We start from the raw sequence: 14,294 nt of genomic DNA, 5'->3' as shown, positions 1-14,294 counted from the left end.
GAGACGGATACTGGCAGAAGTAAAGCTGTGAGTACCGGGCGTGAGTCGTGCTTCGGTAGCTCAGATGGTAGAGCACTTGCCCGCGAAAGGCAAAGGTCCCGAGTTCGAGTCTCGGTCGGGCACACAGTTTTAATCTGCCAGGAAGTTTCAGAACTTGATTAATTTTCACACAGTTATTAAAATAATAAAAATCATAAACCTTACTTAACTTGATTCTGGAGGCTATTTACAATTGACAATCGGAAGTTCCTTTGGTCTTGGTACGTTAATCTTATTCTCACATATCGCTGATACGTGAGAAAGTGTCTATACATTTATCTTCATGGCTATGTACAGAAATATGATAATCTTCTTAGGTGCAGACTGAAACTTGACTATAGACCGGTACAGATTAATGCAGACTGGTACAGACAAATACAGACTGACTAATCGGAGGTCTGTACACTCGCTACAATACCTCGCACGTTCAGGTCTCACTGCTCGAGTGTGATCCGCGAGGAGAAAAGGTTCTACGTTAGCAGCAATCTCATGGCTGCGTTACATATTAATACGCGGATCGGCGGAAGCAGAATTTGGTTCGTCTCTAATGCAGCGCCATCTCGTAGTGCGGAGACGGACGAGCGCTGCGCCTGCGCTGTTGTGCTTAACGGGGCCCGATCTAGTGGGAAAGTTGTGTGTGGGCTGACTACGCGGAACTATGTACACAACAGGCAGACACGTGGACAACAAAGTGATGTGATAAGGTTCCACTTTTACCGACTTAGGGATGGATGGAGGAGGAGGAGGAGATTAGTGTTTAACGTCCCGTCGACAACGAGGTCATTAGAGACGGAGCGCAAGCTCGGGTGAGGGAAGGATGGGGAAGGAAATCGGCCGTGCCCTTTCAAAGGAACCATCCCGGAATTTGCCTGAAACTACTTAGGGAAATCACGGAAAACCTAAATCAGGATGGCCGGAGACGGGATTGAACCGTCGTTCTCCCGAGTCCAGGGTGCTAACCATTAGGGATGGATCCCTAAAAAGAAAACACTGCAGGGTGAAAAGTTTGTTTTAAGAAATAATAAAGATACAGACGCCAGCGGTAAGAGCGAGCTATTTTGATATGCAGCAGAAAGGTAGCAAAAGTCAGGAGCTTTATACTGAGTGCTTTGATCTGAACGATGGCGGTGACCAACGTGTTCTTTTGCCGTCAGGGTGAGGGTGCGGCTGGGCGAGTGGGACCAGCGCACGGACGTGGACTGCGACGGCGAGATGTGCGCGCCGCCGCCAGAGGACTACGGCATCGAGGAGGCGACGCCGCACCCGCAGTACAGGCCGCAGGCCAGCGCCAACGTCGCCAACGACATCGCGCTGCTCAGGCTCGACCGCGACGCACCCGACAACTGTGAGTGTCCTGCATCCCCACTGCCCCTCCTCGCAACACCTCGGTAGCTGCACTGACAAGCACAACTTACGAGTACAGTGCCATGTTTCATACCAGCATGGCACAGTATATCCAATACAATAGCGGTCCCATGCATATTGCCAGTACCTGCTGCAAAAACAGATGCACACTGAAGTAACTATCATACCTGATTAACTTGAGGCTGCTCCATAAATAGGGATTGTGAATTTACATCTCAAATAACGTGCAGGGTTATTCTAAATGATGGACCCATTTTCTAAAATTCGTATGTATTCAAGTACAAAGACAAAATGAACAAGCTTTATACCAATGAAAAGAGGAAGTTTCAAAGCTTTGGGCGGGTGGCGGTGGGTGGGCGGTGATGGTTTCAGAAGCGGTCGGTAGAGTTCGCACGCCAATAGGGCCGTCGTTCCGTTTCAGTGTTAGTTGTGAGTCAGATGGCGACTGTGGAGCACAAGGGTTTCTGCGTTCTTCGGTTTGCGAAAAATTAATTGCAAAATGCAGTGCAGCGGATATTTCGTTCCAAATTCGGTATGCAACTACTGACTCACAAAAGCAAAAGCCGTAGGTTTAAGCAGTTTAAACAGACTGGGAGGGTGCGCAAAGAAAAAAGCACTGGCCGACCGCGTGTTTCAGATGATGACGTCCGACGGATTCAAGGAAGTTTTGTGCGCAGTTCCAGTAAGTCCACCAATAGATCGACTCGAGAACACCAGCGAACTGTATGAAAAGTTATGAGGCGACGTTTACTGTACAAGCCCTACCGATTACATCTTGTGCAGGCTCTCAACCAAAATGACGAAGAGAAGCGTCTCGCATTTTGTGGTTTTGTGCAAACAAAGATAGAGGATGACGCGTTTGTACAGCATGTAATTGTTAGCGATGAAGCGACTTTCATCTTAATGGAAAAGTCAACAGACACAATGTTTGCATATGGGGTTTGGAAAATCCACGTTACCCATTGGAACATGAAATTGACCCACCGAAGATCAACGTTTTCTGCGCTATATCCCGTACAAAGGTTTATGGACCATTTTTCTTTGCGGAAAGAACTGTAACTGGAATCATGTACCCTTACATGTTGGATCAATGGCTGTTCCTTCAAGTAGTGGAATATTCCCAGAACTTCATTTTCCAATAGGATGGAGCTCCGCGCCATTGCCACCGTGAGGTATGAGGACATTTGAATGACTCCCTTCCTCAGCGCTGGATCGATCGCAGGGCACTTGAGGACCTGCTCTGCTTTTCTGGGCACAGAGGTCTCCTGATCTCACACCCTGCGACCATTTCTTATGGGGTTATGTGAAGGAAGCTGTTTACATCCTACCTCTAACAACCAAACTGAACGATTTGCGGAACCGGATCGTTGCTGCCGTGCACTCAGTAACAGCACATGCACTTATGCGTGTGTGGGAAGAGTTTCATTACTGCGTCGATGTTTGCCATGCAGCCAATGCTGGCCACTTTGAACATTTATAACATTTATCACATTTCTAATTATTAAAGAATTATAAAAACTAATTAATTACAAGTTATTAAGTTTATTAAATTGGTATCAAACATTATGAGAAAACTTTTAAACTTCCTCTTTTCATTGGTACAAAGCTTGTTCATTCTGGATTTGTGCTTGAATAAATACGAAGTTTGGAAAATGGGTCCATCCTTTAGAATAACCCTGTATTGCTCGCAATGGGGACCAAAACGAGTAATCTTTATTATTTGATCACATTATTTGTGATCGATTATTATGAAAAGTGCTGGCTGAAAGTCAAATTGCTCAACAAACGCTCAGCCTGCAAAAGAAGATGGCGTTGATATGAATAACGTTTTGTTTCTGTGTCACTATGTATTGAGGAAGAAATGTACACATATAAAAAAAAAAAAGGTTTTGCATCAACTCGGATCCTAGAGTTTCGGAACCTGTACAAAAAATTGAAAAAGAGATCAGCATAAACATCATTTCCACTCTTTTTATTGCTCATAAAAAGCATACATTGCATCTTGTATTACCGTACAGCGAGACCTTCAAAGGTGGTGGTCCACATTACTGTACACACTGGTACTTCCAATATCCAGTAGCACGCCGCCTTGCATTGATGCATGCCTGTATTCGTCATGGCATAGTATCCACAAGTTCATCGAGGCACTGTTGCCCAGATGGTCCCACTCCTCAACGGCGATTCGGCGTACTCCCTCAGAGTGGTTCGTGGGTCCGTCGTCCATAAACAGCCCTTTTCAATCTCTCCCAGGCATGTTCCAAAGGATTCATGTCTGGAGAACATGCTGGTCACTCTAGTCGAGCGATGTCGTTATCCTGAAGTAAGTCATTCATAAGACGTGCAGGATGGCGACGCAGATTGTTGTGCATGAAAACGAATGCCTCGCCAATATGCTGCCAATATGGTTGCACTGTCTGTCGGAGGATGGCATTCACGTATTGTACAGCCGTTACGGCGCCTTCCATGACCACCAGTGGCTTACGTCGGCCCCACATCATGTCACCCCAAAAACAGCAGGGGACCTCAACCTTCCTGCACTCACTGGACAGTGTGTCTAAGACTTTCAGCCTGACTGGGTTGCCTCCAAACACGTCTCCGACGATTGTCTAGTTGAAGGTATATGGGAGACTCATCGGTGAATAGAATGTGATACCAATCCTGAGCAGTCCTTCCGGCGTGTTATTGGGCCCTTCTGTACCGCGCTGCATGGTCTCGTGGTTGCAAAGATGGACCTCGCCATGGACGTCCGGTGTGGAGTTGCGCATCATGCAGCCTATTGCGCACAGTTTGAGTCGTAACACGACGTCCTGTGCCCGCACGAAAAACATTATTCAACATAGTGGGCCGTGCGGGGTAGCCGTGTGGTCTTAGGCGTCTTGTCGCTGCTCGCGCGCTGCTCCTCGCTCGGGCATGGGTGTGTGTGTTGTCCTTAGCGTAAGTTAGTTTAAGTTAGATTAAGTAGTGCTTAAGCCTAGGGACTGATGACCTCAGCAGTTAGGTCCCATAGTCCTTACTGCAAATTTCCAATTTTTCCAGCATGCTGGCGTTGCTGTCAGGGTTCCTTCGAACCATAATCCGTAGGTAGCGTTCCACTGCAGTAGTAGCCCTTGGGTGGCCTGAATGAGGCATGTCATGACAGTTTCTGTCTCTCAGTATCTCCTCCGTGTCCTAACAACATCGCTTTGGTTTACTCTGAGACGGATTTACACTTCCCTTGTTGAGATGAGAGCCCTTTCTGGCACAAAGTAACACTGCAGACGTGACCGAACCGCGGTATTGACCGTCTAGGCATGGTTGAGCAACAACATGAGCTGTGTACGTTCTTCCTGGTGGAATGACTGGAATTGATGGGCTGTCGGACTCTCTACGTCTAATAGGCGCTACTGTTGCATGGTTGTTTACATCTTCGGGCGGGTCTAGTGACATCTCTGAACAATCAAAGTGACTGAGTCTATGATACAGTATCCACAGTCAACGCCTATGTTCAGGAGTTCTGGAACCGGTATGATGCAAAACTTTTTTGATGTGTGTAAATAAAGCGTCAACCTGTGGACTTTTAACGTAGTAGAATGTATGTTTCCATAAATGTATGAACTGAGATACCTTCCCGCCATAAAAATCTCTGGATTGTTTGTTGCCATTCCAAATCAATCAGCTTGGGTGAAAGACTGTGAAGAGAGTTCTTCTTCATTTACAATAATAAAACATCTCACTATCACAGTCCACATATGAGTGCTGTTCCTTCCCAACCAGCCGCATGGCCACCCAGACACGGAGAAAACGAAAATCTCAGTCACCAACCGTGGATGAATTCAAATTATACTTCCCTTGAAGACAAGTTGCGTGAAGGATGTCCCAGTGCTTGGTTATTTTGTGGCGGTATCCGTTGTGTTGTGTGTACCCTTTTTCTTCTTTATTTAGGGTGTGGAGCTGTGAACTGGACGCCTGTCCTTCACTAGGTCTCAATGGCTTTTATTTCGATCTTAAGTACTTTTTGATTTTATAACATGTAAATACAGGCAGTTATTTTTTGTGGCACAAGTTTTTGCTTATAGTTGTTCCTCTGAGTGTGCACTCATTAAATTTTTTTATGTTTTTAACATTTGACCTGACATATTTTTTTTACTAAGCAGTATTGACATTACTTAGAGTTATCGTATACGTTAATGATGTCAATAGCTGCTATATTTGATAACAATTTATTGCAAATTTTGTTATATTAGATATTATAAAAGAGTCCCGCTTCTGTAAATTCCAGCTTTCATCAGACCAATCTGCTTGCCGGTTACTCCTGAGATGAGACAGGCGACGTTCATCGGGAAGAATCTTGTTGTGGCTGGGTGGGGTACAACCGAATATGGTAAGCTCTCTGTGTGTGAACTGCTGTGGAAAATGTATTGTCAATAATGAAACAATGTCATTGTGTAACATATTCTTCTTAACCTTGACATTGTTATTTTGGGGTGGCTAAGATAACCATAACTATAAAGTATTGTTCCTTGACTGAAACAGTAACGAAAGAACATGTACCATTGTGGATTTCAAGATTAGCAACAACGATTGTCAACTTCGCTGAATATCTTCCTTTCCTCATTTTCCCACGGATACCACAATTAAGAGTAAAGCGGACCTCATAAAACATCGCCAAATTACAGTTGTCGAGATACGGCAACGAGTACGTTTTTCTAGTCAGATGAGTAAAGCTCAGTTCTCTAAATTCATGAAGAGAATTTTAAGTGCAATGATAGTAGTATTTTTAAAGCTTCTTGTTAATAACTGACACTCTCCTAGTTTGAAAATTCCAAGTGTGCAGTCAGCTTGAAGAGCTTTCTTATCTAATGAAAATCATTGTGTTTATGATGCTAATAGACTTGTGGGTTGTGAATTAATGAAAACTAATCCGTCACAATTCTTATTAAGTATATGTTCCATAGATAATTTAATATAATAACTTTGATCTAGAACATGCCTTTTGTCGAAAAGTTTCTTATATTCTTTGAAAGTAGGGCATGGTTACATGGCAGCTCTTTACTGTTAGGATAAGTCTTCTTATACGCAATATTACATCTGATTAGTAATTTATACGGCGTAAAATGAGTCACATGAAGATTTGATCTGTCTTTAATATTATTTGTATTCTCTGACATTTTCAGCGCTTGACAATTAGAGATTTATTCTGAACTAAAACTAAATTATGTAAAAATCAGTGAAGACCATTTCTCCACTTGCTGTTGCATTTTTTCTCTCTTCCATAACATGAAAGATACAACCTAAAGTAAGAGATTCAGTTTGTTCACATTCTATATGTCTGTTGTTCTCTGCATTTGGTGCTGTTTAATTACTCTTCATGTGATGTGAATAGTTTGTGCTTAGACTGTTATAAGGTAGTGGAAATCTGTAAGGCCAATTAGGAGACCTGATATTCAATTGTCAAGATCTGCGCACATTCACCAATTTTTGTACGTGTCAGTATAACCATTTCATGACCTGACATACAGATCTACTGCGTAAAATGATGAAATTTAATATGTACTTGCCGCCCGCGGTAGCCACGGTTCGCGCGGCTGACTCCGCCGGAGGGCTCGGAGTCCTCCCTCAGGCATGGGTGTGTGTGTTGTCCTTAGCGTGAATTGGTTTAAGTTAGATTAAGTAGTGTGTATGCCTAGGGACCGAGGAACTTACCGCAAACTTCCAAAATTTTAATATATACTTAAGCGTTGCTGCCAGAATGCAGTGTTATCTACGTATCTATGGCGTTACTTCAACGTTATTGAGGGAATTCTTTTCGTTAACACGGGTCTCACGTGGTAATTTTCTGAGCCAGGACCATTACATCTCATTAACGTGACTCTTCAGTCGCGCTAACAAGGCTGAGTGCACTCTGTTCTAGTCCTGTTATCAGAAAAAAATCCTTGGCAGTACTGAGAATCAAACGTCTGTCTGCCATTTAGGTTCTGGTATCCACTCAGTTGACTCATGAACGCCGTTTACCAATTAGCATACTCACTTAATATATTTTTTCAGCTTTCATTAATACAACATTTTCATTTTATAATGTTTGGCAGACATTGTCGCTTAATTAATTGTTTTCACTAGCTCTGAAGGCACTTGGACAGTAAAACCAAAGCTCTAGAAAAATGTTTTCATAACAAAGCAATGTCATAAAGGAAGTGAAGCACATATGATAACATGCATGTTTTCTTATGAAGGGCTATTCGTGCACCAAGATTTTTATATTTATCTCTACGTTTAGTTACTTGTATTTGTTCTGTCTATCTTACGTTTAGGTAATTGTTGCAACGGCGGCGAAGCTAAGTGCTTGTATGTTACGCAACATAACATGTAGATGTCACATAGAACCACTACTTTTCATGTAACGGGTAGATTCTCTGAGTAAATTAGTGCTTCAATGTACACATTATTACCTGGAATCGCTTGTTCTAAGACACAAAATGCCACTGAAATATCTAAGGAGATCGTAAAACTACCATTTTAGGTTCCGTGCACACTCAGTCAGAAAGAACAACGCTGTGGTTTGGCTATGTACGAGCATTTCATTTCATACTTCGACTCCTAGGCATGATTTATACTGCAGAAACTAGTTTGTCTGTCCTTAGCTGTTTCTGACAAAACTATAAGCAATACATGGATTTTCTAATCACTTTGTGGCTGAAGGTTGCTTCCTAAATGTTACCACTGTATGTTTTATGCTATGTTGTTACCGCTGCTCATAATAAGAAGTGTTCTTCATACATCTAAATGAACACAAAATCATTTGATAGTTCAGGAGACAAGACAAATAAATATGCTAACCAGTTTCTGACATAATTTTGTGGTACTACTAAGGATCATCATGATCCATAAATCTCCTAAAAAGACTGATTTCATATGAACTTAGTCTCGTACAAATTTCAGTTCCTTGCAGTTTTGTGTAGTTCTTCTCGGAATATTGCTCTCTTTAAATTATCAGTATACCACATCTGTTACTACATCTGTTTTTTTTCTGATTTACTACAGGAGTCTTTTGGTTCCTTTTTCTTTCGAAAACTTCCGTAATCTCTCTACTTGTTTAATTTCTTCCATTCCTGTCCACAGCCAGATTTCAAAGCTTTATAGGTATTTCACGTCTTACTTCTGTAATGTACATTTCTTTTTGCCATCTGTAACTACATTCCAAATAATGTATTTAATGTGTACTTTACATCTATACTCTGCAAACAACTGCAAAGTGTGTCACGGCGAGTATTTCCCAATGTTCCGTATATTAATGTTTCTTACCTATCCATTAATGTTTGGAGGACAGAAATTGCTTACAAGCCTCTGTGCATACTGTAATTGTCTGACCTTGTCTTTCCGTGACTGGCTGATATTATTCTGAAGAGATATTAACATTTTGCATTTCACCTATTGCACAATTGTACATTTCTGTACATTTAAAGTAAGATAATAATCTTTGCACCTCATTAAAATATTATGAAAACTTGCTAGAGTGCTTGAAACATTCTCAGCCATTGTGTTAGGTAATGTTGTTGGAACTGCACGATATTTCTGTGATGCCGCTTTTCGTCATATTCATGTGTCATCTGGTAGAAATACTGTGCAGTTTCTACAAAACTATCCAATACAACACTAGAGAATCTCTGATTTTTACTGTGTGGCGAAAGCCTTAAGCAGAGCAAATGCCTGGAAACTTGTGCTGAGTTTTCCAAACAATATTTCATTTTAGGTCATCTGCTAAACGTCTTATTTTACTACTGATATTATCTGCCACGTCATTAAGAGAAAAAAAGAGGGGCAAGGCTTCCAACACACTTCCTAGAGCACACTTCAACTTAACGACTACATCTGTCGATGACTCAGCATCAGAGATAACATTCTGCATCCTCTTCACCAAGAGAGCCTTATTCCACTCCCAGTTTTGCTTTGTAATCCCATATCTGCATCTACATACTGAAAGTAGCGTATCTGGTGCCACATATCTACATCTAGCTATATACATACTCCCCATGCCATTACGTCGTACGTCGTGGAGGATATCTTGCACAATTAATAGTCATTCTCTTTTTTATTCCGCTCGCAAATGGTGCGAGAGAATAAGGCTGTCGGTATGTTTTCTTACAAACCGTAATTTCTCTTACCCAGTTTTCACAGTGTTAATGCAAAATGTATTTGGTGGCTATAAAATCATGCTAACGTTGTTTGTAAATGAGGGCACTCTAAATTTTCAAATAGCATGTTGCACAAAGAACGCAGTCTTCCCTCCAGGGACTCAACTGAGATCACAGAACACTTCTGTGTGATAGTGATGTAACCTAGCAGTTACAAATCTAGCAGAATGCATCTCAGTTATTTCGATGTCTTCCTGTAATCTGACTTGTTGAGAATCCGAAACACTCAAGCAATGGGTCACACAAGTGTTCCATACTCGATCTCCTTCCTGAAAATTCTCTCAATAAAGGAAATTGACTACTCGTCTTCTCTGCTACTGTTGTTATGTGCTTGTTTCATTTCATATCACTTTGCAGTATTACACTTAGGTATTTAAATGACGTGAGGTGACTTCCAAGCAAACTCCACTAATAGTGTAGTGGAACATTACAGGATTAATTTTCCTACTCATCCACATTAACTTACATTTTTGTAGATTTAAAACAATATGCCATCTGTCACACCCAAAGAATCGTGCTGTAGAATCTAACGGTCAGTAGACAACAACACTTTACACTGCAGTGTCACCAGCGAACGATCACAGATTGCTGCTCACTCTATCCGTCAGGCTGGTCCCGTTGCATTTGTCTGGGGCAATCTTGAAGGTGTCGTTGTTACTGACGAACACAAGCTTCCAGGAAAATGTACTGTGTTTTTTTTCTTAAGTCTTCAAACGATTCACATATCGAGGAACCTACTTCGTATGCTCCGATCTTCGTTAATAGTCTACAGCGGGGCGCTGTACCAGTGCTTTCTGGAAATCTAGCAGTTTGGAAACTCCTTGTTCCCCTTCATTCGTGGTTCACAGGATATTATGTGAGAAAAGGTCAAGCTGAATGGTGCTCTCTGAAACCATGCCGATTTGTGAAAAGACTCCTTCTGTCTCTAGGACATTTATTGTACGCCTGATTATTGGTTAAAAAGCGCGTGTTTGGGGTTCGCAGGCGACTCCAGCCCAGTGAAGCTGTACGTCGGGGTGCCGGTGGTGGACGAGCAGACGTGCCAGCAGCGGTACTCGCGCTGGAACCGGCGCATCGTGCCGTCGCAGCTGTGCGCCGGCGGCAGGGAGGGCAAGGACTCGTGCTCCGGCGACAGCGGCGGCCCGCTCATGGCCGTCGAGGGCCGTCCGCCCAGGGCCGTCCTCGTCGGCGTCGTGTCGTTCGGCCCCCGCGAGTGCGGCATGGAGGGCTACCCTGGCGTCTACACCCGCGTCTCGTCCTTCCTCACCTGGATACTCGACACCATTCGGCCTTAACGTCAAGCACACATCATACACCGCACCGCACTATATCACTATCACCTGTCCATTATTCGACTGCGTGCCTGCAGGTGAAATACATGAAATTTCAGATACTAATATGCACGTTAATACGACGACTATCAGCGATATTACACCTTATCTGTTCTCATGCCATTCCGCACAATCATTTTTAAGATACTGTAATATCATTACTAACTTTTCCCGCGTCACTATCTTTTCTGTTCAAAAGACACAAAATTGACAACTAATTATCATTAATGGAGAAAATGAAATACATTAGTGTTGCGTGATCTACATGCATGGAATGGACAGAGGTGCTGATTATGATGACGAGTACGTCCAGTAATGTTTAATAAAATCGATTCTGTGAATAGTAGAATGTAGTAAAGCAATATAAATGCCAACTGAAATTACCAGAACTAGAAAGGGTTATTCTTGAAAAGAATGTGATCCATTTCAATTTATGTGAAACTGTAATACTAATAACAACTGGTGTATCATCTGACACAATATACCATTCTACTTAGTAACAAAGCTAAGTTATCCTCCATTCTCATACCTTTCACAGTCTACTTCCAACGATTAAACTTGATCGAAATATTCTTACTCAGATTGTTTATTTACCAGAAACAGGATTGCTTTGATCATATTCTTGTTGCTTGTTTTCACAGAAAAGACATTTATTTGGAACACTTAATATATTTTTGCATTTTTATATGTTTTTTACTTTATTGTATTTTATTTTTGCAATTCCAGAACATAAATTCCGTTCTCTTTTTCTACGATAGTGTTTCGCCGTTGCAGACACGGACATTTTCAAACAGAGAAAGTGATCTCAAACAGTGAATCTATGCTGTATAGTAAGAGAATTTTACCAACTGTAATTTATTTTGTTGTCCTTGTATCATTATTTATAGACTATTATCTTCGTTACTCATAATTTATAAATAAAATTTTTAATATAGTTCTTGTTTCATTATTAAGAATTTCTTGCCATGAACTTCAGTTCTTCCTAATGCACAAGGAAACTTGATCACACGAAAGCCAGTGTTACCTGTATGTACAATGTAGGCTTTGATGCCTAGTATGTTTTGTACCTTATAGCACCATGTGCAGGGTGTCAAGGAAGAAACGATCATTTGAAACAATAAACTTCATATGGACACAGTTTGCACCTGAGACTTCATCTATCCACATAATTATGAAAAATCTTATGGTGTAAGTTCTGGCGATCCTGGTGGCCAGTTGATTGTGCTTTAATTGTTCCCTCACACATCTGTTTGAACATGAAAGTGATTTGTCATGGTCGGAGTACATTGTAGTTCACATGGCAAAAGGAAAGTCCTCAAGGCGTTCAGCAAACGAATTCCCCCCTTCCCCCACCCCCCACCCCCCAAAAAATGAAAAAGTAAACGCAGTTCCGTCTCATCATGCACGCCACTAGCCCATTAAATGTGTTCTAGGTCTGAAATCATTTGGAGTCGGACATATAGTCAAGCGAGGTATCTTGCTTCAAATGATCTTTCCGTCATATTTCTGACTAATGATCCTTCCTTCTGGCACGTCCTGTAACAAAAGTTGCAGAGAAATCACCACTTTGACTGTGCATACTTACTGTTGCACTGGAAGTATCCAGTGAAAATACAAGCCGTTTCAAAAAGAGTGCCCTAATTTCGTAATATGAGCGTTGTTTCAATGGGCTTGGCGTAGGGTTTCAGAAATCGCCGTTAGATGTTAGTCAATGCATCTTCTCAGTCGGCAGTGAGTCGGAAGTAAGGTAACACCTGCTCAACAAAAGGCGTTTTGTTGCTGCTGTTTGCAAGGATTGAATCAGTGATTTCGGTCCACTGTGATTTTTGTTGGCGTTTTGGCACTGATCCGTCTGCAACCAAAAACTTTCGTTGTTGGTCGACCTCGAATTTCTGATGACTTGATGGAAATAATTCAGTAAACGTTTGAGCAGAGCCTACGATAGTCTGCTCTTTTTCCACAACTTCGAGAGGACTCTGCTGACTTCATTTTCCGAGCTCCACGACACTGGCACAACAAGGTACCTCCGTTTCTCAATGACACTCTGCCTCAACGCTTTATAGGGCGCACAGGACTCTGCCCTATATTCTTGGACAGCATGATCGCCAGACATGACCCCTTGCGATTTTTCCTTGTGGGGATATTTGAAGAAAAGTGAGAAGCTTATTTTCATAAGGTACCAATTCCATAATATCTAATTTAGGAGGAGACACTTTCACAACCACAGTAACATCAGAATATATTTTGTAGCTTTGTTGTTATATTTAGGCAGATGTTGAGGGACGTTACAACAAGTATCTGTATTAATGTTCATTTGTTTAACTTTCATTGTAGAAATAAAAGTGGATTTGGTACCGTTTGACGAAAAATTGTGTTAAGTTTGGTAAATGTTGTTCTGGAGTTACATTACGTATATTATTATAAGAAGTAATATAAAATTGTCTGTTTCATTTGCTGCATTTTGTACTACAGTTTACACTCTTCGTGTGTTATTTTCAACTCTTATGAACTTGAGGGTATAGAAAAATTGGAAAGAAAACTGCTTGTCCCCACAGAGTAATCCACATATTTATGCGTTTTGGAGATGACATACAGGTTTTGGACAGATCTTGCCAGCTGACCCCAATTAAAATCCAACACATAACGCATGCAACATTCCAGTTTCTTTAGAAAGATTATTAACAGAGACCGGATTACATGCAACATAAAAACCTTTAAGTATGCATGAAAAATGCAAGCTCAAATAATAAAAAACATGGTAGTTACTGCGTGAATTATATTTCAAAGTCCAACCTGTGCATGTCAGTTACGAGGAAGAGCGCTGGCCACGCGAAAAATCGGTAGATTTAGAAATCTGATATCATTTTCTGAATACTTTCTGGTAGAGGTTACGAAGGGTGTATTTCTGGGATTATTTTCTAAAAATTTGCAAAGAATTATTGCGTCATTGCTACTGTTGTCGGTAACAAGCACACGCTATGCGACTGTATCTCCGTGAAACAATCAATATGTACAGGACCAATTTCGTGATATATCGCACACAGAGAAGCATACTCAAAAACACCGCAACATTTTATTTAAAAAACAACATATAATCATGAATTTTTTTGAACAGAATTTATTTTTAATTAATACTATTGGACCATAGCATCATTTACAATATATTTTATTTTTCCTGTTATTGTAAACATAAACAGCCAAGCGCTGTTCCAAATGGTCGGTAGTAAGATTGTGTCCTCAGTCACTCAACTCATTTTTATAGGCAGAAAAGGACCATTCTACATCAACTGAGATAACTGGGCAGTATTTGAATTGGAGTGCTATGTTTGCACTTCTTGTTCCTGGTAAAAGTCCATCTGTCCCATTAACAAAGCTATCAATTTAACATAAG

General features: G+C 41.4%; 1 protein-coding gene across 1 annotated transcript in view; it reads left to right on the top strand.

Moving 5' to 3' along the window:
* Positions 1–11,837, top strand: part of LOC126352796 (CLIP domain-containing serine protease HP8-like) — a 54,665-nt gene extending 42,828 nt beyond the window's left edge. Inside the window, exons 5-7 of the mRNA XM_050002714.1 lie at positions 1,194–1,384; positions 5,663–5,764; positions 10,557–11,837. Of these exons, the coding sequence (XP_049858671.1) occupies positions 1,194–1,384; positions 5,663–5,764; positions 10,557–10,867 (604 nt within the window). The 3' untranslated portion in view covers positions 10,868–11,837. The remainder of the gene's footprint in view (positions 1–1,193; positions 1,385–5,662; positions 5,765–10,556) is intronic.
* Positions 11,838–14,294: the final 2,457 nt, after the last annotated feature.

Source organism: Schistocerca gregaria, chromosome 1 (assembly GCF_023897955.1).
Source record: "Schistocerca gregaria isolate iqSchGreg1 chromosome 1, iqSchGreg1.2, whole genome shotgun sequence".
NCBI classification, from domain to species: domain Eukaryota; kingdom Metazoa; phylum Arthropoda; class Insecta; order Orthoptera; family Acrididae; genus Schistocerca; species Schistocerca gregaria.
This window is presented reverse-complemented; position numbering and strand designations above follow the sequence as displayed.